The sequence below is a fragment of the Anastrepha obliqua genome, chromosome 1, assembly GCF_027943255.1.
Source record: "Anastrepha obliqua isolate idAnaObli1 chromosome 1, idAnaObli1_1.0, whole genome shotgun sequence".
Classification (NCBI taxonomy): Eukaryota; Metazoa; Arthropoda; class Insecta; order Diptera; family Tephritidae; genus Anastrepha; species Anastrepha obliqua.
Window position 1 is genome coordinate 170775572 of NC_072892.1, and position 27915 is coordinate 170803486.

The window sequence follows — 27915 nt, forward strand, 5'->3', positions numbered from 1 at the left end:
TTTATTTTCACTTTTATTTTTGCACTTCGAACTTTTTTTATCCACATTGAAAAACTAGTGAATATGCAATATTTGCCCAAAGAATATATATATAATTGGCGCGTACACCCTTTTCGGGTGTTTGGGCGAGCTCCTCCTCCTATTTGTGGTGTGCGGCTTGATGTTGTTCCACAAATGGAGGGACCTACAGTTTCAAGCCGACTCCGAACGGCAGATATTTTTATGAGGAGCTTTTTCGCGGCAGAAATACACTCGGAGGTTTGCCATTGCCTACCGAGGGGCGCCCACTATTAGAAAAAAACTATTTCTTCATTTTGGCGGCCGCCGTAGCTGAATGGGTTGCTGCGTGATCACCATTTGGAATTCACTGAGAGGTCGTTGGTTCGAATCTCGGTGAAAGCAAAATTAATAAAAACATTTTTCTAATAGCGGTCGCCCCTCGGCAGGCAATGGCAAACCTCCGAGTGTATTTCTGCCATGAAAAAGCTCCTCATAAAAATATCTGCCGTTCGGAGTCGGCTTGAAACTGTAGGTCCCTCCATTTGTGGAACAATATCAAGACGCACACCACAAATAGGAGGAGGAGCTCGGCCAAACACCTAACAGAAATGTACGCGCCAATTATTTATTTTATTTATTTTTTTTATTTATTTCTTCATTTTGGTGTTTCACCGAGATTCGAACCGACGTTCTCTCTGTGAATTCCGAATGGTAATCACGCACCAACCCATTCGGCTACGGCGGCCGCCAAAAGAATACCGAAGGGTAAATGCTTCTTATAAAATTTCTTCTTCTTATTCTTTTATTATAGGTTTTCACCCGTTTTTATTCACATAATTACATAGTTAATAGGACTATGTTTAAGTTCGTGCGGTTTTTTTTCGAAATTTGAAACTTTATTGACGTAAAATGGTTACAAATTTAATATTCAAAGTATTGTCCATCGCTTACTACTACTTTTTCCCATCTTTCTGGCAATTCACGGATTCCCTTTGTGAAAAATTCGGTCGGTTTTGCCGCAATCCACGAATCGATCCATTTTTTGACTTCATCGTAATTACGGAAGTGCTGGTCAGCCAGGCCATGTTGCATCGATCGGAAGAGATAGTAATCGGATGGCGCAAGGTCTGGACTATACGGCGGGTGGGGTAGGACATCCCATTTGAGCGTTTCTAAGTATGTTTTGACCACTTGTGCAACATGTGGCCGAGCATTGTCATGTTGCAAAATAACTTTGTCGTGTCTATCGGCGTATTGCGGCCGTTTTTCTCGCAGTGCTCGGCTCAAACGCATCAATTGTCGTCGGTAGACATCCCCCGTAATCGTTTCATTCGGTTTCAGTAGCTCATAATACACAACACCCAGCTGGTCCCACCAGATACACAGCATAACCTTCAGGCCATGAATATTCTGCGCCGACGTCGATGTTGAAGCATGGCCAGGGTATCCATACGTTGCCCGACGTTTTGGATTGTCGTAATGGACCCACTTTTCATCGCCAGTCACAATTCGATGCAAAAAACCCTTTCTTTTGTGCCGTTGAAGCAGTTGTTCGCATGCCATAAAACGGCGTTCAACGTCTCTTGGCTTCAATTCATACGGCACCCAATGGCCTACCTTTCGGATCATTCCCATGGCTTTTAAACGTTTGGAAATGGTTGATTGATCAACTCCCAAAGTTTTTGCAACCTCTTCTTGCGTTTGAGCCGGATCTTGATCGAGCAATTCCTCCAATTCGGTATCCATGAACTTTGGCGGCGCACCCTCGCGTTCTTCGTCTTCCAAGCCAAAATCACCACTTTTAAAGCGTGCAAACCATTTCTGGCACGTTCGCTCAACTAGAGCATGCTCACCATAAACTTCCACCAAGATACGATGACTTTCGGCTGCTTTTTTCTTCATATTAAAATAATGAAGAAGAATTCCCCGCAAAAACACATTATTTGGCACGAATTCGACATTTTCAAGTGTGGTAAAAATATTGTTGTTTACGCTTCAAATAAAAAACTTATACTGACGTTTGTGCCTTACGACAGTAGCTCTCCAATGAATGTTTGGAAATGTGGATCGATGGAATAATAATCAAGTTACGCCATCTGTTGTAAAACCGCACGAACTTATCGATAGACCTATTATAAATTACAAAGTATTATTAAAATTCAAAATGACGAAATGTTATTGTCCTTCCGCTGATGTCGAAATTCAGCTTTCGCGCCATCTCTTTGATGGTCTTCCAGGTCCGCGCTTTCCACATGGTATATAGTCCCTCGCTATTCGGATAATTCTGTCGTCACTAGCTCTAGAAACGTGATCATTCCAAGCTCGTGTTCTTGTTCTTAACGCCTCGTTTCTAATGCAGTCAAGACGTGTTTTTCCTACGATGGATCGTAGAACTTGCATTTCAGCTGTACACAGTAGTTGTTTTGTTTTTGCGTTTTCAGCTCGTGCTTCGGCTCCATAGTACAGTCTTGTATATGAGAGTCTTGCTTTCTGTGGTCATATATTTGTTCCACCATACAACATCCCTAATGCAACCTGCAATGCGTGCGCCTGCATACATCTCTCTCTGACTTCCTTAATAATGTCGCGCTTACTGGATATTTCTATCCCCAGGTATTTAAATTTCATAACTTGCTCTATCATCGTCCTTTCTATTTCAAGTTTGCATCTGATCGCATTCTTGGCAACTACTAAACTTTTTGTTTTTTCTCTGGAGACCTCCATCTTAATCTGTTTGGCTGTAACTACAAACTTATGTAGTAATCTTTGCAGATTGTCTTCAAAGTCCGCAATTAATATGGCATCATCTGCATAACATAAAATTGGTATGCTCATATTATTAAGACGATACCCAGCTAATGGCGTGACTTCTTTTATTATTTGGTCCATTATTGTATTGAAGAGTATTGAGCTCAGCGAGTCGACTTGTCGTATACCGCTTGCGCATAAAATTTATAACCGCAAAATGCAACAAGAGTCCACGTTTTTGCTGACGCATATTTTTATTGAATTGAGAGCTGGGGTAAAAGTGGGTGCGTATGCTGATGATGTGGCGGTAATGGCATCAGCGCTGTGCCTTAAAACAAAAAGTGGCTTCATCCAAAGTGCGCTAGATGAGCTCGACTCTTGGGCTACAAGCTGTTGCTTAAGTTTGAACCCGCATAAAAGAGAACTCATGATTTTCACCACTACATAAAAGGAACCCAATTTCGCCCTACCACTAATTATGGAGAAGCTCTGCAAATTTTATCCAGCACAAAGTATTACTAAGTGGCCCTATGTTCCACACTGGGAGTCTAGGAATTTATGATGATAATGAGCAATGGCAATTCTGGACTCCGAACAAAGCTGGATACTGAACATTGAAGAAAGGATAAAGAAAGTAGAAATTGCTATGTATGCCTGCAAAAGGAAGCTTGGAAGAAGATGAGACCTTCAACTTAAGTATACTTTATGGTTGCAGAAGGTGGTTATACGACATATAAATATTATCATACGGATCTGTAGTTTAGTGGAAAGTTCTTGGAAGAGATTAAAATATCAAGCTACCTAGCAGAATACAAAGATTAGTCTGTGCAATTATGGTCGGTGAAATTAGATCATGTCCTAGTGAGGCCCTTTATGACTGACTCATATAATTTCGGTAGATCCTCATATCAAGAAGACGGCTACAACGAGTATATTTAGGTTAAAAGAAGCGGATACCTGGAGGGAAACAACTTAATGCCATACCAGTCTATTATTGTGACAAACTCAGTATACCTGATAACTTTGTGCCAAGGGAACTTTTCCAATAGGAACTTCGCCACTCTCTTTCCATGTAGAGAGAAATGGAGTAAGGAACTTTTACTAAGCAATTCCGACACTACAGTCTAGGCGGATGGCTCTAACATGGATAGTGGTGTTGGAGCTGGTATATATTCTCATAGACTTAAAATTGAAAAATCTCTGCGCCTCCCCAATGCCTGCAGTGTCTTCCAGGCGGAAGTACTGGCAATTGGGGAAGCTTGTAGGCTACTAATCGCAGATCCCTCTTTTAAGGGCAATATCACTAGCCTTTCGGATAGCCAAGCTGCAATCCAGGCACTGGGTTCGGCTACTACAACCTCTAAAGTGAGTGAAAACCTTAAAGTAACCTTAATTTGGGTCCCGGGACACCGCAACGTAGCAGGTAACGAAAAAGCAGATGAACTGACCAGTGGGGTATCTGCCATGAGTAACGCTCTCGCAGTACCGGTATTCACACTATTAGGTGCAGTCAAGAATGCAATTTACCTAAAATACCTTCGAATCGCAGATTGTAGATAGAGGGACCAGACGAAATGCAAAATCAGCAGAACGTTATGGCCCACCTACAACCTCAAGCAATCGTCGACATTGATAAACATGAAATCACAGCACGCCTGTAGACTAAAGGCAGTCATAACTGGCTTTTGGTCTGTGGAAGGCCAAGCAGCCAAAATTTTTCAGTTACTATTACAGCATCAGTTTGGGGTCGACCTTTAGCAAACACTTGCCTACGTACTGAGAAAACTGACGTTAGACGCTTTTGCTTTTTATAGTTTTTCACGGTTTTTTCTCGTGAGACATTCGTGGATGAATAGCTTTCCTTTAATACTGACGCCGCCATCACTAAGAGAAAGTGCTTGTCTCTTATCTTTGCAGAATTTTGCTACAGCTTTGAGCAGTTGAGAGCGATCTGCAGCAGTGCTCAATTTGTTTATAATAAAAGCTACGCTTGTATTGTTTGGTCGTAACCGGAAAGCAGAACGTACAGGCGCTAGTTTTTCTTGAAGCGCTTGGCACAGCTTGGAGAAATCATTTAGAATGTCCTCATCTTTTCTTGTAGGCAACCCACTAACAATCACATCTGATGATATTGCGTTGTTTTCATATTCATTTAGTTGTTCAGTAAGTGCATATACCTCGCTGCGCAATTTGTCTATAGAACTTTAGCACATTTAAGTTCAGTTTTTTTACCTGCTCTTCCATGTGCTTAACTACCGACTTCAAGTTCATAACATCCACTGACAACCCACTGAATCGCTCCATTACTCGCTCTTCCGATTCTCATAATCGTAATGTTAGCTCTTCAATGATGCTCTACTTTTGTGATTCTAGGCGACTTTCAAATTTCGCAAACCACGCAATGAGAGCAGCGCTTGATGCATCGGTACTAAGAGACTCACAATAGATACTGTCACAGTTGTAAACAACCGGAGAAAAAGGAAACAATCTGCCATTTCCTCTGCGAATGCCCTGCCCTATGGAAGGACAGAATGTTAACCCTGGGCAAACTGCTGTTCGAGAATCTGGAACAGCTGTCTTGCTCAGATGTCAACAACCTAGTATGGTTCCTAAACCGCACAGACTAAATATAGTCTTGATGTAAATAACTGTTAAACAAGTTGGTAACGAGGATGTGGCCACAAAATGGTGCGTGGATTCTGGAAGAATCACCACTCTAACCAACCAACCAACCAAGACATAGTTAATGGAACTATAGAAATTTAATGGGATACATTTTTTACTTTGTAAAGAAGGCGCCTGCCATGCTCTGTCAAAAGCTTGAGATATGTCACGAAAAGCTGCTGTGTAAAATTCTTTATGTTCGAACGCATTATTTGCATTTTCGACGAGACGGTGCGCTTGGAGTGGAAACCAAATTGATGTTTGGAAATAAACAATTAATTGGATGAATTCCAGGGGCAATCTTTTAAGAAATAAAATTTCCATTGGTTGGGTGCTAAGCGGCAGTAAACTTATCGGGCGGTATGATTTGGGATTATTTGGGCCAGGCCTTAAAATCATGATTATTTGAGCAACTTTCCACTGAGTTGAGACAAATCCTTTCAGCATCAGTGAGCATTGAAGAGTTGGGTGAGAAATATTTTTGCAGCTTTTGGTAATTCTCTTATGAGTTTTGCTGTTATTAAATCGTAGCCAAGCGATTTTTTGATTTTAACTGGAGTAAAGCAGCTTTTATTTATTTTCTTGCGCACTTCCTTCCGTTTGATGAGTTTTACCGAAGAGTTTGATGAGTTTTATCTGAAGTAGGATATTAGGAGGTGCTTCATCTTGGTTCAGAACAAAGCTTTAGAGAGATGTGGGTGCAAACCAATTCGCTTTCTCAGCGTTCGTTGTCGCTCATGTTCCATCTGTTCAAAAGATAAGATGGCTCACTTTGATCGAATTCTATTGTATACCGAAATCTATAAACCCTATGATCAAAAAGTACCGGACTGACTGTTTTCTTCGATTGCCAAGGCGTAGTGCACCATGAGTACCTTCCATTTTGCCAGACAGTCAATAAGGTATATTATTTATCCGTTTTGAAGCACTTAAGAGATGCTGTACATCGCAAAAGGCCCGAAATGTGGGCAAACAATTCTTCGATTTAGCATGATGATAACGCGCCATCGCACCGAGCCCAAATTGTGCTGGATTGTTTGATCAAACACCAAGTAAATACCATTGTGCAAGCACCGTATTCACCTGATATGGCCCCGTGTGCTCCTTCTTTTTGTTTCCCAAGTTGAAGTTACCACTTCGTGGAAGGAGATTTCAGTCGATAGAGGAGATCAAAGAAAATGCGACGAAGAGCAGAAGGCCATCGCTTCGTCGGCCTACCAGGGGTGAATGGGGAACTGGGTTAAATGTTGGCACATGTGTGTTGCCTCAGAGAGGTCACATTTTTAAGGAGATAAAATAAATTTGCCTGAAATTTAACTCTGTTTTTCTTTATTGAAACATTCCCGGTACTTTCTGACTATAGAATTAAATTTTAATGAAATATCATCTCAGTTGGCATTGGTAGTTACTTACAAAGCAAACTATTAGAATCTCTGAATGCTTTTTGTATAGTTGCACTTAAAGTATCCCATTTTTGTTATCCACTTTAATGCATTTGCACATTCGTATATCAACAATTTGTCCCAAATCTATGCCTTAATTTCTCTTTTATTTTCCACTTCAAAATAGCTTGGCTGTATGGTGATTTTTTTTAATATTTTACTTACATAAAACATCCAACCGCATATCGACTGTAACCGGATCACCGACTCCATTGTCTGCGGTGCATTGATAGACTCCAGCCTGTTGACGCTCGAGTTTCTCCAGTGTCAAAATTGGACCGTCGCCAATGCGTGCCGATGATTTGCCAGCGCCACTCTGTGAAAGTGCAAACAAATAGAAATTGATTTTTATTTTTTTATTTATTCATTGAGATTAATTTTCTATGTGTGTGCTTTATTTAAGTCAAGGCTTATTATGTGGGAAGTTTTTAAAGCATGTAAAAATACTTAGGCCTAAGGATTAGAATACCTGATGTAAGATAATGAAAATAGAGCACAGAAAATAAAATTTAAAATATTTGGTGATCAATAACTGCGTAGATTTATCTGAATTGGGAATAAAGAATATTGAAGAATTTTATATTCACTCAAGTTTAAAATAAATCTACGGTAGTATTGTAACACCTTCCAGAATGTCAAGCCTACAGAATAATAATCAGTTTAGCTTTTTCGTTTCAGATGTCCTGAAGAGCATAATCCTGTTGATAAGCCACCTATCTTTTTTTTTTAAGACGGTTACTTTGGTGCCAAGACTACTACAAAAAATATTAATAAAAAAAAATTGTTTGTATACTTTTTGATGTCAATAATAACATACTATAAAATTAAAACGATCGCATTTTATTTTCTTAAACAAAAAAATTCCTAAAGAATATCTACAAAAAATTAGTATTTGACCAGACTACGAGTACTACCTCTACGGAACGACCATGACTTATGTCCGGTCAAAGACTGTCGCTCCTGCAGCATTCCCGGTATATATATATGTATATAAAAACAAAAATAACAACAATATCTGTCAAAAAATCCATGCGCTTCGACTAAGGAACTACGTTTACTGTGAATGAGCCTCCGTCAATACTGCAGGTAACAAACTTTTTGCGTCGTTGGAAGGGCGGTATCAATCCCAGAACCCCGCTTGACTATTTTCTGTACAACGTGGAGTGTCTGGTCTATGCATAAAAACCATAGGCAATTGCCCCCCCCCCCCCCCCCCCCCCCCAAACCCAACATTCATCGAGTTGCTCATTTATGCAAAGATGTCTTGCGAACCATCCAAATGAAAATTATACCTCCGCCGTTTTATCTTAAAATTTAAGACATTATTTTAAAAAGGTGTTTACGGTTTGCATTTCCGGGCACTGCACGTTGTTTCTCATTTTTTTTTATATCCTTGTTCACTCCGCTCGGAAACTCCTACTAGTGGCTGGGGGAGTTTCGAGATACGGAAGTTGAACAGCCAGGTAGAAAGGACACCACCCTGCAAAACTCCTTGCTTGATCACCCTCCTAAGTCGTATCTCACATCTTTCTGTGGTCATTTTTTCCTCAAAAGCTCGGCTCAAGCGCTTTAACCCATTAAGGACAAAGTATGATATATCATACGCAAAAAGAGCTTTTTTCAAAAATTCACCAAAAACCCACTATTATATAAAAGCTTTTCATATTTACAGGGCAAGTGAGATAAAAGAGTAAATTGAAAATAAACGTGTTTTAGTTGTCATTTAAAGGTCTTTTGTTTACATTTTTCGCGCCAATTCATGTAGTGTTTTTCGGAAAAGTGAATAATGCGACGCAGGTGAGTTCTATATCTTAAAAAAAACCAAGCAACATTATTATATACATAAATACGTGCATTAAGTCAAAGTTGAAACCATGAGGCATCGAATACATATAAAATGCAGTGAAAAATTCACCCCGAAATGTGTTTTAGCTTTTTGTAAATCATTGCGTATGTTTTATCATACGTAAACGCTACCCCAGTTTGGCTTTATGGGCATTCATATCTATATAATACCTTTTTATAGACAAGCAACAACTGAGGAGATAAGCGGATGGCTCGAAGATCTGAATGAGGACGATAATGCAGACATTATAGACGACATCAGAAATGCCAATTCAATCGATGTGACTTTATTTTCACCTGAAGAACAAGAGTTATCCGATTGCGATCATGCAGATGAGGGCGATGAAGGTACACTGGGCGACTTAGGCCGTGGGGTTCTAAAAAGGCCATGCGATAAAAATTGGCAATTCAGAAGTGGATAATGTACAGTTTTTTAATGATGTGAGCAATTCAAAAGCCTCGCGGTCATTGACTTCCACTTAAAGGAAAAAGAAAAAACCCACAATTCGTCGAAAGTGGTCCAAAATAGAACTAAAAGCAAGAGAAGGCACAAACACAGCAATAGGCGTTCATACTGCGGATATTATAGCAGATATTTTGAATAGCAATTTAAGTCCACTACAGCTTTTTAAACTAATTTCTGATGACGATTTTATGAAATGTATACAAGCGCAGACTATAAAATACGCTTGAAGCAAAGGAGATGAAGCGTTCACCCTAAATTTTGAGGAATTGTACACATATCTAGGCATCCTTATACTAAATGTGTACAACAAGGTGACTATTCTCAACCATAATTTCACTTGATTACCTGATAAATTTATTATTTGCATTTTTGGTACCAGCTACTCGGATGTACTGGGAGACAGAAAGTGATGTGTAGAACCATTTAGGGGCAGGTTCAATGGCGCGGAGATGATTCGAAAAAATACATCGGTACCTTTCTTTTAATGATAATACACAAATTGATGCGAATAATAAAGCATTCAAAGGGCAATGATCCAGAGATCATTTAGTAAATACAAAATTTAAGAGAGCTTGGAAAACCATTTGGAACTTCATTTTCTGACAAAATTTGGTGCCTGACCACTTCAGAAGGGTACTTGTTGAACTTCGATTTGTGCACCGGAAAAGGCGTGATTCGATCTACTGAGCCTTTAGGTTTGTGTGTGCATAGCTCCCGAAAACAGCACTGTATTTCTACTATTTCTAACTATCATATTTTAATAGTTTCAAATTATTGGAAGAGTTTGATTCTAAAAATATAATAGTAGTGGGAACAATTCGCTCAGATCGTATAGAAAATGCTCCTTTGAGCAATAGGAAAGGGGAAAGCCGTGGTGCTTGCGAAGCAGTTAAATCAAAAAATATTACTCTAGTTAGGTGGAATGATAATAATAACGTCACTATTGCAACAAGCTGTAAAAACGATAACATAACGACCACAACAGGACTATGCAAAAGATATGATCGGCAACAAAAACGTAGATAAGACGTAAAGCAACCAGTAATCATCAAGGAGTACAATTGCGGAATGGGTGGAGTCGATCTTTTCGATCAGCAAAGGGCATCTTACCGAACTCGGATTAGATCAAGGAAATGGTATTGGCCCATTTTCAGATTTTGTCTAAATGGAGCTATTGTAAGCTTTTGGATGTTATTTCGAAACGCTTATCCTTAAGTAACTCTTCTCGGATTTATCCGACGTCTTACAAAAGGAATTCTTGCAAAACCAATAGAACTTCATCCAGTTTCAGCACGAAAAAGGAAACGAGAAAACGAAACTAGATACGATGGAGTCGAGCACTACGTAAATTACCCAAGAACTCAAAGACGATGCAAATTTTGTGGCAAGTGTACAAAATTTATATGCATGAAATGTAATTTCGGATTGCACCCAGATAACTGTTTTTACAAATATCATGTAACTGACTCATCAAATAACTAAGAAATCTAAAAATATATAGATGTAAAATATGTCACTTTATAAATAAAATGTTGATTTGAATTCAAAACCTATGTATGTATATATTGTAATTTTATATTCATAGAAGTAGCTCTCCGAATACGCTTATGTATGATATATCATACGCTTTGCCTCGCCCACATCTTTTGAGATAATTTTTTGAAAAATGGAAATAAACCGTTTAAAATCAACACAAATATTTGGTGAAAATTTAAGTCACCTATCTTAACCCGTTTTATGTGTGAGCAGTAATGGGTTAGGCCCGTTGAACTGTGGTAAGCCATCAAGTAGTGCCACAAATTCTGAAGCTTCGAACACTTTCTGTCAAGAATAAATTTATGGAGAGACACAAATTCACCAGTGCCGGTGTTTTAGTTATCTTTGTGAATGTCTCGACTTATTGTGCAATTTTTCAGGTCTGGCTATTTTGACTAGCGTTTATTAGTGCATTCGTTGTATCGCCACATGTCAGAAGCAAAGTTTTACACCTAGTATTTCACACAAAATATCCTCGTGTGCATGTAAGAAAAAAATGCTGGTAAAATTACTCTTAGTGTCAAAACCCATAGAGGTATTTCATTACTTACAGGTACTTCGAAACTATGTAAAGAAAAAAGTGTTAGCTCAAATATGGGGATATCGAATTATATTTGAATTTTGATGCGAAAAAACGAGGAAAAAATACAAATACAGGAAAGAAAAGAATGCATAGATGAAATTAAAAGTATGCAAAGTGAAGCCAACTGTCGCTAATACATTTGGGAATTGACTGCGACGCCATGTGACTTAGATGACAACGGAAGAGGATGCAAAGCTGCTAGCTGGCATACCAGCAGTTTCATTTGTACAAGAAAGTGGTGAGAAAGCAAGTGAGCAAAATAAAGCCACAGACTCACAATAAAGTCGCCAACAAGCCAAAAGGTCACACATAAACTGAGTAGTGCACACACACACACACATATGAAAAAATGCGCATTAATGTGCATATGTGTGTGTGTAACTAATAGAGTTGGATGGAACAGCGTAAGCGAGTGAAAGCGAGCTACAGCAGCACCGCATCCGGACTATGGAGCGCTCAGTGCATACGCTAAAATGGCTTGCTTAGCATGACTGTCACGCTTCTTCCACTTCCATATCAACCTCCACTCGCACCACCGCTTGCCCACATCTTCGACAGCGTACATATGAGGCAAATGCATGAAAAAGGCGAGATTCAGAAAGAGGTCTTGCAACAGGACGACAGCTTATCGTTTCGTTGACATAGAATGAATGCAAATAAATCGAATAGAAATGCAAGTGGCAGGGGTGTAAAAGCAGTAGAGCTGCTCCATGTGGTATGCCACAATTGAAACAGTGACTTGAGACAGTTGGCAGCATTTGATTCGGGCATAAAACAGGTAACAGCTCACAGGCGGGCGGGCGACAAAGCGATGGAGGGACGACATTTTTAAGCTGGTGATGAATTTTCGCTTTTGATGGCATGCAAGTGCAGGTAAAACCACTGCCTCGTGTGTGTATGTGTGTGTGCATGTGTGCAAAAAATATTACAGCACCACTTTGCTGCACTTCATCACCTCGAAAAGCAAAGTAGGCAAGGAGAAAAAAACGAAAAAAACAAAAAAAATTAGAAAACCAGTTGCCCTCAACAACTGGCGCTGGCATCGTTTCTTGCAAGTGCCGGCAGCTGCTGCTACATATTTCAATAACGGTGTTCCATCTACGGCATATGCAACACATGTGCATGTATGTGTGCGCATATGCACTGGCCAATATGAGACTTGTTATGTGTGTGTGTGTGTGTGAGTGTCTGGATTTCAGTGCCTTGCTATTTCGACTCACATTAATTACAATTTGGCAGCTGCTTTATTTATTGTTGTTGCAGTGACTGCTGCCGCTGTCAGTGAGCTGTTACCAGTATTTTTCACTTAGCCCTCCTCGCCCGCTTCTCTCTCTATTACCCCCCACCCATCTATGTACATATTTGTCTTGTGTTCTTGGTCTGGTTGTTTGTCGCTTACTAACCTCAGCTCAGGTAGCCGACGGGTAACATTTTGTCCGTTTCTAGTGCACTTTGTCATTTGCCATCGCCACAAACAAACGTGAACACTCCACTCACAACGAAGTAGGGAAAATTGCGCATACCCCCCGCCCCACTACTTTGCTTAGCTTTGCGGACGTGGCAAAGTGTATGACATATTGACTTCATTGACATTTTTGAACCAGTTTATGGCTGACAGTGATTTAGTGAGCTAAGTGCGGCATTATAACTGTGTATTGGTAAACAATATGCCTGTGTGGCTGCCTGCTACTGTACTACGTTTGTATTGTGTGTGTCCAAATACATGCACATATACACACACACACACACACGGCTACTTACAGAAAGTGTTGCCAAGCATGCAGTGTAATGGATTTGTGAGTGCCTGCAGCCTACAGGCAACGCTTGGAGTGGAAATGAAGCAAAAGCAGCGCAAGTTGCACCTCAGTTAGCAACCTGAGCTGCCTGTAATAGAGTTGATATTTTTCTCGGTGAGCTTGACAAAGTAAAGCAGTGAACAGGAGTAAATTGAAAAATAGCTAAGGCTCACTCTACAAATGGTTTGTGGATACAAATACGAAGTAAAAGGAGTTTACCCTTAAAAATGTTTAGGGGCCCTCAATGCGTTCGTGAATAATACTTAGTATGCAATATGACTAATTAACTTTGAGCTCGTAAAAATAAAACATAATCATTACATTTTGACTCTCATTCACATCTTCTAAAAGTCATAATTTACTTCTCAGTATATTTTTTCGTGACTTTGTTTAAAACCACACCAGGGCTTTAGATTTGTAATCGACCAAGTAAGGCGTTTTTCAATAGGTGCGCTTCAATTTTTTCCGATAGGGAGGGCGAACGACGCAATATTTTTCGCTTGTCATTTGTAAACTTCTTTAGTATAAATTTCATTATGGAACGCTACACACTTGAGCAAAGATTGCAAATCGTGCAAATTTTTTTATGAAAATAATCGTTCTGTTCCTGCTACTTTAAGAGCATTACGGCCATTTTATCATCTTCAGTGATGAAGCTCACTTTTGGCTCAATGGCTTTGTCAACAAGCAAAATATGCGTTACTGGGCAGAAAGCAATCCACACGTGATTCATGAGGCACCGTTGCATCCCGAAAAAATCACTATTTGGTGCGGTTTACATGCCGGCGGCGGAATTGGCCCATATTTTTTCGTTGACGAGAACGATCGCCACGTTACTGTGAATGGAAATCGATACCGCGACATGATAAACGATTATTTTTGGCCGCAATTGAATGGTATAGACTTAGACGACATGTGGTTTCAACAGGATGGGGCCACAAGCCACACAGCACACGCTACAATTGATTTGTTGAAGAGTAAGTTCGATGAGCGCATTATTTCCAGAAATGGACCGGTCGAATGGCCGCCGCGCTCGTGTAATTTGACGCCTCTAGACTATTTTCTTTGGGGTTATGTGAAGTCATTGGTCAACAGTAACAAGCCGGCGACGATTTGTGAGCTCAGAGCCAATATTGAACGCAAAATTGCTGGAATTTCGGCCGATTTATGCAAAAGAGTGGTCGAAAATTGGGTTCAACGATTAGACTTCGTAAAACGTGCACGCGGTGGTCATGCAAAAGAAATCGAATATCATATTTAAATGTATATGTTCAAACTCGATAATAAAAAAAAAATTAGTTAAAAAGGTCAAACCGTTTGTGTTTTATTCAAAAAAAGTTGAAGCGCTCTTACTGAAAAACGCTTTACCTTTATACGGAATCTGTGTCTGCTGAAAACCTTCTACATCTTCAACTACGTAGCGATCATTTTCTTAAATGCTAGTTACTCTGTATGGTCCCTTGTATTTGGGTATCAACTTGTTTGACGCTCCTACTTGCGAACTGGTGTTGGAGACTACAACATAGTCATTTGGGCTAAATTTGCGAGGTTCTCGCAGTTTCATATCTGAATAGGTGTTGTTGTAACTTTGTGCTTTGATTTGTTCTAATTCTGCCTGTTTTCTGGAGTTCTCTATTATCGCTGGAGTCGAATTTTGTGCTGGCTCTACCACATTTTCTTTTACGCTATCTACGAACTTCCCTCTTTGTCTAACCCCAAACAAAAGTACGCTAGGTTGTTCTTTGGTTGCTCTATGTACTGTTTTGTTCATCGCGTGTTCCGTTGACTCTAATACCTTCTCCCAACTAATCTCTTTCTCAGAATCCACCATCTTTGCTAACATAGGTCCTAAGGTTTTATTCACGATTTCGATCTGGCCGTTTGCTTGGGGCGAGCTTGTGGCAACCTTTATGTGTTCTATACCTCTTTCTTCTAACAACTCTTCAAACTCATTTGAGGTGAAGCAGGTTCCTCGATCTGATACTATTAATTTTGGTCTATAGGCTCTGAAATAATCTTTTAGAGCAGTAACGGCTTCTTTGGAAGCTGTCCTTTTCGCGGGATAGAGACGAACAAACTTTGTGAATGCGTCTATTACTTCTAGTATATGTTTGTACTTTGTGCATTTGCTATGAATTGGTCCGTAATGGTCAATATGAACAATTTCGAACGGCACGTTTCCTTTAGGTATCATATGTATTCCTTTACCGCCTTTATTTGAAAACGCTATGCACTTCAAACAATTTTCAATGTGAGCGGCCGTCTTTTTCCTAATATTTGGAAACCAGTAACTTTTCCCTATGGTTTCTACAGGGTGGCTGATGAAAGCCGCTACCAAAAAAAAATTGAATAACTTTTTTTATTTTTAAGTTATCTGTTCCATTTTTGTTTTAATTTGCAGATTGATCTTTGAAATTTATTAAAATGGATAACTGGGACACGCAAACAAGAATTTGGATAGTCCGCCGCTATCACGCACTGGAGTCCGTAGTTTTGGTACAGAGAGAGTACAGGCGGATGTTTGGCGGCGATCCCCCGAGCAGATGGACCATAATGAGACTGGTGAATAATTTTGCTGAGCAAGGAACAGTCGCAAGAAGGCCTTAACATCGAAACCCACCAGTTCGAACGGAGGAAACGATCGCTGCTGTAGCTGCAGCTATACAAAGCAATCCAAGGGTTTCAGCAAGAAGCTTATCTGCTCAACTTGGTGTCAGCCGACAGTCTTTGCAAACAATAATGCACAAAGATTTAGACTTATTTCCCTACAAAATTCAAATGGTTAACAAACTGAATGCAGCAGACTTGCCGATTCGCTTGGAACTTTGCCAGAAGATCCTGCAAATGGTGGAAGAATACCAAAACATGTTAAACTGCCTTTTCATGTCTGATGAGGCCCATTTCGATTTAAACGGCAATGTGAACAAACAAAATTGTCGAATATGAAGTACTTCTAACCCACAGATACTCCACGAGACGGAATTGCATCCTCTTCGCGTGACAGTGTGGTGTGCGGTTTCTTCACGCTGTATTGTCGGGCCTTATTTTTTTGAAGAAAATGGTCACACCGTTACGGTTACTGCAGACCGTTATTTGAAAATGCTGAAAGAATTTTTCTATCCAGAACTACGCCGAAAGAGAATTGCTTTCAACTCTGTGTGGTTTCAACAAGATGGGGCAACGTCTCACATAGCCCAGACTGTTATGACAGAGTTGCGACGAAAGTTTCCCAATAAACTGATTTCAAGAAACTCCGAATTTTGTTGGCCCGCCAGGTCGCCTGACCTTACTGCACCTGACTTTTTCTTGTGGGGTTTATGTAAACAAGAAGTTTATAAAACAAAGCCAACAAATTTGGATGAACTAAAACAATCCATTCGGGCAACAATTGCGGCTATTCCTGTCGCAACTCTCAAAGCAGCAATGAACAACTTTTTACTAAGATGCCGCACTTGTGTCAACGAGCATGGGGGGCATTTAAATTCAATTATTTTTAAAACTAGTTAAGCTACATTTAATAAAATTTAATGACCTTCAACTTGAAAAAAAAATAAATGAATTCCATACACTAAAAAAAAAGTTATTTGAGTTTCTTAATGTAGCAAAATTCATCAGCCACCCTGTATTACTTTGTCTACGCCTAGGTGCCCCATTTCGTCGTGGTATATTATTTATACAAAACATGTTGTTCCATAGGCTCAGGTACGTAAAACAGTAAGTCCTTGTCCTTCTTTTTATATACTACTGCATTTCTCATCTCATATTGACTGTTTTCCTTAACTTCCAATTCCTTTTTACCTTTCTAATCCGTTCATCTCTACTTTGGCATACGATTAAGTTTTCTTCGAAAGTAGTGGCATGAATTACTAGTACGTTGTTTATTCTACTTAGTGCATCTACATGTTGCATTCTTTTGCCTGGCCCATGCTCAACTTCGTAATCATAATTTTGCAATTCTAATGCCCACCTCGCTATTCTTGCATTCATATCTTTTTTGTTGAGTGCCAAAGTCAGAGAGTTGCAGTCAGTAACTACCTTAAATTTAATACCTTGAAGGTATACCCTAAACGTTTTAACGCATGCACTATCGCTAGCGTTTCTAGCTCGAAACTGTGGTATTTGGATTCTGCATCGGTCGTTCGTTTGGAGAAGTAGAACAACATGTAATTTCCCGTCTTTCTTTTTCTGTAACAATATTGCTCCGAACCCTAAAGTACTTGCATCACAATGTAACTCTGTTGCATCACTCGGAAATTACACATAAATTGTTGTAACTACATTCCTGTAAAATATAATGCATAAATCTCAAATCATTGTTGTCTTGGTTTTTTTGTAGAAGCAGATATTTAAGTTTCTGCCCATCGTTTTGGTGGTCTTCCTGGTTGTCCTCTTCCTTCTGGTATCCCATCTCGAGCTATTTTTATCAACTGATTGCTAGGTGCTCGTATCACATGTTTGTTGTATGCTCGTCTTCTAGCTCTTACGAATTTTACAGTGTCGGTCACATCTGTTTGTGTTCTTATCCCCTTGTTTCTTATGTTGTGTCTAATCCAGTTTTTCCAGCCATGGGCCTAAGGTCATGCATTTCGGTAGACCGCAGCATTTGTTTCGTTTTCATGTTTTCTGCACGAGCTTCTGCTCTATAAGCCATTATCGGCCTTACAGTTGTTTTGGCACTCCGCAAGGTGGTGTTCTCTCGCCTTTCCTCTGGGTTGTTGTCGTAAATGACCTGGTGGAGGAGCTGGTGAAAGGGGGCTGCAGGATGGTTGCCTACGCGGATGACGTCGCATTAATGGTTAGAGGAAAATTTGTGGATACTCTGTACAACCTGATGCAGGGATATCTTAACGTAGTTGTTAGATGGGCAACGGATTGCGGCCTGTCGGTGAATCCTCTTAAGACGGAGCTCGTCCTATTTACGAGGAAACATAAAATACCCAGAGCTCAACTTCCCTCACTAGGGGGCGCTCCTCTGATGCTTTCTGACAAGGTAAAGTACCCAGGTATTATCCCTGACAGTAAGCTTACTTGGATGCCCAATATTGAGGAAAGAGTGAGGAAGGCAACAATCGCCTTGTATGGAGGCAAGGGCGCAATTGGTGAAAGATGGGGCCTCTCGCCTAGAGTTGCTTTCTGGGTGTATAATACTATTGTAAAGCCTATCTTGTTATATGGAGTCATAGTCTGGTGGAACTCACTAGAGAAGTCGTCATTGGTGAAGAAGCTGGAGAGAGTTTAGAGGTCGGCACTCATTGGAATCAGTGGGGCGCTTCGGACGACTCCTACTATGGAGCTCAACGCAATGTTAAATGTGGTACCCGTAGACATCGCAGGCAGAATTGCCGCTACGCGTACCACAATCAGGCTGAGGGCCACTCAAGCATCCTCAGAAACTTCGAGTTCATCCCTCTGTCAGCGGATCAGTGTATACCCTCGTTTAGACCAACCGGAACCTTCTCCACTTATATTCCATCAAGGGAAGAGTGGACGGAGGGCTATACTTGGGGGCAGGGCCTGGTGAACTTGTTCACGGATGGATCGAAGTTGGAAGGAAAGGTTGGCGGAGGAGTCTTTTGCGAAGAGCTCCCCATCAGACTCAAATTCAGGCTACCCGACCACTGCAGTGTGTTCCAGGCAGAGGTAGCCCCCAATCAAGGAGGCAGCTGATTGGCTGCTCAAATGCGTATTAACGGTCAAGAAAGTAAATATTTACTCCGACAGTCAAGCGGCAATAAGGGCCCTCGGGTCTATGACGGTGCATTCGGAATTGGTTAAGGAATGCTTGCCCTCGCTTTCGACTGCGTCCGAATCCTTTGACATCAGCCTCATCTGGGTTCCTGGTCACAGCGACATTGCTGAAAACTGTGAGGCGGATGAGCTGGCCAGACAAGGGCCATTTGTGGTGATTTCCCCGCGAAGGGAGAGAATTGGGATCCCCCTGACTACCTGCGGTCTGCTCCTGGAAAGATGGGCATCGCACCAACTCAGCGAGCGTAGGGCCAGTACACAAACGTACAAGGTCACGAAATCCTTCTGACCACGTGTGGACCGGGGGCGCTCGGGCGAGCTTCTGAGGCTAACAAAATATCAGCTCTTGAATCTCGTGGGTTCTCTCACAGGACACACTGCGCGAGGAATGCATGCTGTGAGACTTGGAATAACCTCGAGTCCTTTTTGCGCTGGATGTATGGAGGATGAAGTGCCCTGCTCTGGCGGGGCTAAGATCTAGGCTTCTTGGCTCCTACTTCTTTGCCACGCCTGCTGATATAGCTGGCGCTGACATTAAAAATTTGATGAATTTCATCAGCAGCATAAAGCGGTCGACGCAAACATAGTCATCGTTCGTAATCCGCACGCTCCTAACCATCCCAGCACCAGCTCTCCCCGCCCTCTTCCTGCATCCTATCGGTCTTTCTCTCTCACCTCAGTCCCTTCATAATGGTATCACAAAGGACGAATTTTTCTTCGTCCAAGTGTGCCCATTCCCTGGGCAACCATACCAACCTAACCTAACCCTACAGTTGTTTTGTAGATTCGTGTTTTACGTTCTCGCAGGCGCTGATATCCCTGGGCACCGTTTGCGCATCTCTCTTGCACCTCTGTTATTGTCGAGGCGCCTTTCTTTCTTTTAACATTTAATATTTCTGAAGTTTGACTCGATCAAACGCGATTTTAATATCAACAAAACCCGTAAAAGCATGATTATCCAACTGGATTGACTTTTCTATAGTTTGTTGTAAAATAAATATGAAATCCGCTGTGGACCTATCCTTTATTCTCGTAAGTAAGGACGGAATGAAAACAAATAAATGGGACGAGTATAGGAAATCCCTAACTAACTATAACTATAAGGAAATTCAGACGAAACTCTTGGAAAAACTTCTGCGAGGATCTAAAGGATACTCCAGCAACAGCTAGAATCCAAAAATCACTCTCCAAAGGTGACTCAAGTCCCATAGGCTCACTAAAAGGTCCAAACGGAACTATTACCAACACATTCGTAGAAACACTAGAGCTTCTTCTAAAGACTCACTTCCCAGATTGTAAAAGTCATCACCTATCAATCGACAATAGTCTAGACATGGTAACTCACCATCAACGGAGATCGACGGTCTCATTTGTCAATAAAATCATAAATTTCGAAAGGGTAGAGTTGGCAATTAACTCCTTTAAACTCTTTAAATCACCAAGCCCGGATGGAATATTCCCAGCACTTCTATCCAAAGGCACTGTGGAACTGATCCGAGTCATGGTGAAAATCTTCAGAGCTATTCTAATATTGGAATACATTCCAAAGATATGGAGGAAAGTGGAGGCAATATTTATTCCTAAGGGAGGTAACAAACCCCCTGATTCTCCAAAATCTTACAGACCAATCAATCTATCGTCGTTCATGTTAAAGACAATGGAAAAACTACTTGAATACCATCTAAGAGAAGAAGTAATCTTCAAAAACCCCTCCATAAGCTGCAATTTGCTTACCAAAAAGGGAAATCCACAGTCACAGCACTGCACACACTCATTGTCAATATAGAAGAGGCTCTAAATCAAAAAGAAATAACCCTCTGTTCCTTTATGGACATAGAGGGAGCCTTCGACAATGCAAATTACAAATCCATGGAAACAGCACTCGAGAAAAGAGGTGCAAACCCTATACTAACACATTGGATAGGCCAAATGTTTAATCAGAGGATTATTATCGTTAGGCCAAGCTGAACTTAATGTCACAACAGTAAAGGAATGTTCGCAAGGAGCGGGAGTAGTGGGGCCCAGAATCCACAAATCATTCACTCTCACCAGGAACACCACCATCTTCCAAGCGGAATTATACGCAATAATGGAAGCAGCAAACATCATGCAATGTAGAAACCACAAGAGAGAATACTCTCGGACAGCCAATCAGTTCTAAAAGCTTTAGATAGCTATACCTACAACTCAAAAACTCTCTTAGAATGCCACAAGGCACTCAAAAATCTGGCATCCAAAAACAATGTCTCAATTATTTGGATACCAGGATTTGAGGTATACGACGGCAACGAAAAGGCGGACTCTCAAGCTAAAAAAGGGGCAGATGTAAATTTCATCGGACCTAGGGCCATGTTTGTATTTAACAAAAACAGCCTAAAAGAAAAAGTAAAATACTGGGCCAAAAGTCTAATAAATCAGCATTGGAACAACGTAGAGGGTCGTAGACGCTCCAAAAAGTTCTTAAGTTTCAATGCTAAAAGAGCTAACATGGCCCTCACATTAAACAAAAAGAGCATTCGCACTCTCACAGGCGCCCTCACGGGTCACTTCACCTGCAACAAACACTTACATAAATGAGGCATAACTAACACCAGCACCTGCAGATTTTGCTGCGAAGATGAGGAGTCTATAGAACATCTCATCATCGAATGTCCGGGGTTGACGCAAAGAAGGAGAAAGTTTTTAAACAAGTTTATGCTTATAGATGAAGACCTACAATCACTCCCTCAGAAGGAGCTGGTACAATTTATAAGCATACTTAACAGTCAATACACAGCATAGGGTGCACAATAGATCAATATGGTCGCAGTGTTAAAGGGCCATACCTTAACCCTTTACTACCATTAACCATTAACCATTAAGGACGGAATTGCAACAAAAAAATTTTAGTAAAAATCTGTTGAACTGAGCTAGGCTGGATCATCTTATTTTATCGTAACGCTTGATTTCAACTCTAGCGGTATTTCTTCATTTTGCAATGAAATGTTGAAAAGATGTGCATTGTCTTGATGGAGATACTCTCCACCATATTTAAGCATTTTATTTGTAATACCGTCATGACCAGCAGCTTTTCTATTCTTCAGCATTTTTATTAAAAGTTCAACTTCCTTCGTAATTATATTTACATCTCTTGATTCATAGTCCCAGAATGGTGCGCTGGCCATCATTCTGGTGTCATTTTTGTATAATTCTTTAAAGTATGATTTATATTTATTAATTTCACTTTTGAAGGCATCTCTAAAAGCACTTTAATAATACTTGAAGATATTCCATGCTTTCGCGCACCAACAAAATGTGTTCGCCTTGAATTTAGACAAATTGTAGCCATCCGAGTGTTTTAGCCGCTAGCAAAAGTTAAAGGCAAACAAATCGTATACGTAAACAAATCTAAGCAAAAGCGTCACCTAATTCATAGAAACTGACGCTACACATAAACATATACACACCAACTGGTAGACGACCATAGCAAGTGGAACCGCCAAAGATACTATTTGCTGTTGTCTGCAATAGAAGCGCCACTCACAATAGCGTCCGGCTGCAATTTCGCAAAAGCTGATTTATTGCTTCTTTCCATGTTGATATGAAGGCATGAAAAGCACAGCTGCCCACAAAGCTATGCGCATAAATAGACGAGTTTGTGTGGATGGAGGCATATGTGGAAGGGGGCGTATATGGACGAATGAATGTCGCATTTGTGCTGGAAGTCAGCTGTCTGAGAGTGCGTAAGCTGCTTTGCCGCAGCTGTAGTACCGACATCTTTAGTAGCTACCCACTCCATCCTTCCTCTGGCTGTTAGTATTGTCGAGTAGAAATTTCATTACACTCAACGTGTAGCTGTTCATTTGGAAGCAAATGAAGGTTTCTTGGAAATAGCAGTGATTGTGAGCAGCGGCTGTGTTGGCTGCTGCTGTTGACACTGTCCATTACTTGAAAATCAATTATGAGCAGTGAACAAAAGCGATTGCATGAGGTAAAGTCTCAAAATTGTCTGTTCTTGGTACGCGAAATTCCTTTGGTCAGCTCGATTTCCATGTGCCAGCATATTTCACAGATGCACAAGCTTCGGCTGTCAATCTCAACTCATTGTTTATGGTCTAACGCCCAATTGTCTGTTGTGTATGATTTTGTGTTCATTCAGCTCTCGTCTGACCAAACAAATTCTGTGTGCCATTTGATGCCGTTCTCAAGTTTGATTTAATTGGAATTTTGTAGGTGATATCGACTCATAAGTTCGAGTGATTGCTGTTGCAATTGTATCACCATAAAAGTAAATGAGGTTTTCTATTGCTTCGCGTACTGTCCAATTATCCGATACTAATGAATTCGGAGCTGTGCAAGATGTACTTAGAATTGACAGAACATTGAAATGTGTAGATAAATGTGGAAGGTACAAAATGAGTTAAGTGCAGTAATTCAATTGAAAGCGAATATAGCATAGGAGTTGTCTTGGCGTGAACCTCAGTCTTTCATATAAAAGGGAACTTTTTAAACGATGTTCCGAGGACTAAGCGTTATAGTTGGCGGTGCTGGTGGCGAGGTCACTTCTCTTGAAGATTTTGCAGGGCATACTTAAAGCTCTATCGTAAGGCATTCACCATATTTGGCATGGGAGCTGATATATGCGTCTTACCAGCTTCCCGTAGCCGTACTTGAATAGCAAAGCCTGCATTCCATCGACTACCACGTCTTTGTTGCTCCACAACGTCTCTATTCATATTCACATTTCAGCATAATCGACAGAACAAAGAGAACACAGTAATAGAACCACAAAATACAATGGGCTTCTTAGCCTGAGTGTTTAAGGAGCCGCCAAATCTCCTGGTGCTCTTTGGCTCAACCTTTTCAAAATAGAACCACAGTGCGCACAAAAGACTATCAGACCGAAGTGCAAACCTCATGAAGTATCCAATAGAACCACAGTCCCATCGTCAATGATTAGTGAATCGGCATTCTGATCTTCTCTGTGGCCGCCACCATAGGTAGGTTCGTTAAGTATTGAATCTATAATGCGTCCATTTGATCTTAGACGCTAGGTAGTCCTTATAAAAAAAACATATAATCTTTGGCGCGCACATTTTTGTTAGGTGTTTGGCTAAGCTCCTTCTCCTGTTTGCGGTGTGCATCTTTATGTTATTCCAGACATGGAGGGAGCTACAGTTTTAAGCCGATTCCTTCAGGCATATGATTTTTATGAGGAGTTTTCATGGCAGAAATACCCTCGGAGGTTTAACATTGCCTGCCGAGGGGCGACCGCACCAACCGTCGTCCTTTAGATACATATGAAAAATCACATCAACCTGAAAACTTTCTGGAAGCCAAGTTTTTCCAAACGGTGACCACCTCAAACTCTTCGCACTGACGTATTTCGGATTCATAATTATTTTCTGAGTGAATAAGTTTCTCGTCTTTTCTCAATATCTCGCAGTGTGACCCTATTCTACGCTCCAGTGGTTTCTTGCACCAGCTAAAATAGAATATGTTCTTTCGTAGTGATAAGCAGAGAGTAGTAAATGTGCGCAGTACTCTCTGGAAGGGGAACGGGCGTTCGTTGGCGCATCTGCTAATTAACTGTTGCATTTGCAGTTTCTCGATATGGAGCTTTTTTCGTGAATGTAGATTTATGTCATATTGCCTGCAATTCCTGTCGCTGTTGGATCAGTCCACTTCAGTTTGTTGTAAGACATGCATAATCTCTCTTTTCCGTACCCTGTAATTAAAACCACTAAGCACTTTTTAGTCGTTAATGACGGCAGTGCTCATTAGTTCATGCCAAGCTTCTCCTCTTTCTTCTGTGCATGCGTGAGACCTTGAAGAAATTGAAATATTGTGGCGAGACGATTATTCATAGAATACAGAATTTACACTACTTTACAAGACAATTGTAGTACGCGTGATTTACTTCAAAGGTCCTCTTGCCTTGCTTTGGATGACGGTGATGTCATATTTTGCTCGTACAAGGACAGCAACCATTCGGGGAGTAGTATCATCACCTTCTCTACTACAGCAACGAAAAATCCAAGTGCCTCAAGTCATAGCTCTTCACAAATTTTCCAAAATCGTCATTAAAAGTGGGAGTTCATTCTATGCTTTGCTCGCATTTTCAATGCAAAGGTACCCGCTTGCATCTTAGTAGACCCTTCAACCAAATGCACCCGATTGTGAGTGCTTTTATCCAAGTCTATCATTCAAGTTGAAGAAAAAAAGTGTTGAGAGAAAAAGGCTTCATTAAAGGCAAAATTCACGTATTTTTATAATTGGCGCTTACAAACTTTGTTGCGTATTTGGCTGGTCTTATCCTCCAGTTTGAGCTGTACGTCTTGAAGTTTGCCTCATACATAAGATGTACACACAGGGGAAATCGAGGGTAAAGAAGGGCTTCCTAGAGCTGAAAATTCTTTCGGTTTTACCTACATGACGATCGATAAACTTCATCTGTCGACGACTTGCCATTTTCAGAATTGAGATTCAATTTTAGGAAGAGAAATTATTTTGGAAATAATCGATTCATTGGTCTACTGCAGCGCCGACCATACTTTAAGTTTGAGGGAGGTAGCTCATGATCTTAGCGTGTCTCACGAATCAATTCGCAACATTTAACACCATCAATTGGGCATGAGACACGCTGCTGCTCGATTCGTTCCAAGAGAGTTGAATTTCTTTCCAAAAATTCATCGGAAGAAGGTGGATGGAAAAATGCTTTAGCAATTGAATTGGGCCCCAACGTTTATCCAGAACATCAGCGCATCATAACAGGTGATGAGACGTGGGTATATGAGTTTGACATGCAAGCCAGTCAACAGTCAACAGTCAACAGGCGGCTAAATGGCGCTATCCACATGAGCCGAAATCCAAAAATCTACGTCAAATTCGGTCAAAAGTGAAAGTCATCTACTCGTTTTCTTTGATTTTGATGGTGTTGTGCTTTCGGAATTTGTTCCAAATGGTTCTACGGTAAAAAGAGGTAATATTATTTGGAAGTTATGCGCTGTTTCAGAGAGAATGTGCTTAGGAAACGGTTCAATTTGTGGAAAGAAAACTCATGGATCCTGCACCATGATAACGCACCGTCTCACAAGGCTCGTGGTAGGTAAGTAGGTAAGATTGTAAGAATACCCTAGGTACACTACAAGTAGCACTTTCGTGGAGTTTTGATACCATTATGTGGACCACTACCTGCGAAAATATATACGCAAGACAAAACAGCCATCCAGTGCTGTTGATGTAGTGAAGGAGGGAAAAGGGATCAAGGCTGGGGAATTTCTTCAAGTCATCCCCAAAGGCACGCTAAGGAATCTCAAGCGTCTATCCGCCAGAGTCGGACATTTGCAGAGAGAGTGTTCAACAGTCTCTTTCTCTGCAGAATCCCCACAGCTTCTGCAATAGAGGTTGTGTGGAATTCCAAGCTTCTCCGCATGAGTACCGATCACCCAGTGACCAGTGAACACCGCAATGAGTTTGCAAATTGAATGACGGGGGATTCCCATCACCTTAAGCTTTCTGTTTCTATCATATTAAGGCTATAGTGTTTTCGAAATAGCACACGATGAGGCAGACCTCCATCTGTCTTGCGCGTTTTTTATAAAGAAATTGGGTAGTTTCCCTTTCACGACGGCCAAGAGGATGCCGATGTCTGAGAAGGGGACAGCTGGAACCGGTTCCCTTCACTGGCTCCGGCATGTAAAGGCACCCCGCACGACACTAACCACCTTTTCACATGCCCCACCAAACCCACTCATGTAACATATCTCTCCCTCTGGACCCAACCCGTCGAAACAGCTAGTTTTCTGGGCCTACCGTTAGATGAGCTAGACGAAGACGACCGGTTATTACACTACACTGACAGGGCAAAGGTATTACTACAACAACAACAACAACCCCTTCCTGGCAAGCCTATCGGCAATTTCATTTCCCTTCATATTCTTGTGACCAGAAATCCAGATAAGGGAGATGTTTCCTGCTCGATCGAGACGTTTCAGTTCCTCCTTACAGGAGTTCACCAGAAGAGAGCTGCATTGCGGCGACGACAGAGCCTTGATCGCAGCTTCTCTATAGGAAAAAATATTAATGTCTCCCTTCCAACAGCGATCCCAAAGCATTTTGCATGCTTGCAGGATCGCGAAGACCTCTGCTTGAAAAACGCTGCTCGTTTCCGGCAGTTTAAAGGAGACCGAAATCCTGGCTAATTTAGAGAAAACCCCGCTCCCACTCTAGACTCCATTTTGGATCAGTCAGTAAAAACAGAGGTATCTACATATATCCGTACCGACTCTCCCCTCTTTCCAATCTTGCCAAAGCACAGTTTGCGTATGGAGAGATCAGTGCGAAGAACAGAGAAGGAAGGGGAGATCTGTTTCAAGATGCTGCTATGTCCTACAGGAAGTTGTCTCCAAATGCCAATCTTCTTCAGCCTAATTGCACTCTGAGCAGCAATGGATTTAATCTGCAGATCCACAGGAAATAAGCGAATAATGACGTTCAGCGCAGCAGTGGGACATGTTCAACAAGCACCAGTGATGCCCACACATGCAGTTCTCTGCACTCTCTCTAGTTTAGTGGTGTTGTAGCTCTTCTGAAGAGCTACCCACCAAACTAGGCAACCATATGTGAAAATTGGCAGAACCGCTAAGTTGTACATCCAAAGTACGACACGTGGCTTGAGGCCCCATTCTTTGCCGAACATAGATTTACAGGCGTAGAAGGCTATATTGGCCTTCTTAACTCGATTTTATGTGTGCAGCTTCTATGTCCAGATTCCAGTGGAGCTTGGGGTCAAGTATTACACCAAGATACTTGACTTTCGATGAAAGAGTAAGACACTGCTTGTTTAGTCTTGGAAGCTTAAAAGGTGGAGGCTTGTATTTTCTGGTGAATAGCATCAAGTCCGTTTTGTCAGAGTTGACTCTGAGACCGCAACTGGCAGCCCATCTACTGAGTGTAGCCAGAGCACCTTCATCGGCATATGCTACCAAGCAGGGATGAGACCCAGAGGTAGATAGGCTCATATTGCGAACACTTTTCTAGACAAAACCTCAACATATATCATCGAACGACCGCCGTATTCACCGGATTGAGGCTCGTGTGACTTTT

At 41.1% G+C, this 27915-nt stretch overlaps 1 protein-coding gene across 1 annotated transcript in view; it reads right to left on the reverse strand.

Annotated features, from left to right (window-relative positions):
- Positions 1-27915, reverse strand: part of LOC129238564 (limbic system-associated membrane protein-like) — a 124632-nt gene that overhangs the window by 43362 nt on the left and 53355 nt on the right. The window contains exon 5 of the mRNA XM_054873629.1: positions 7020-7170. Coding sequence (XP_054729604.1) covers positions 7020-7170 — 151 coding nt within the window. The remainder of the gene's footprint in view (positions 1-7019; positions 7171-27915) is intronic.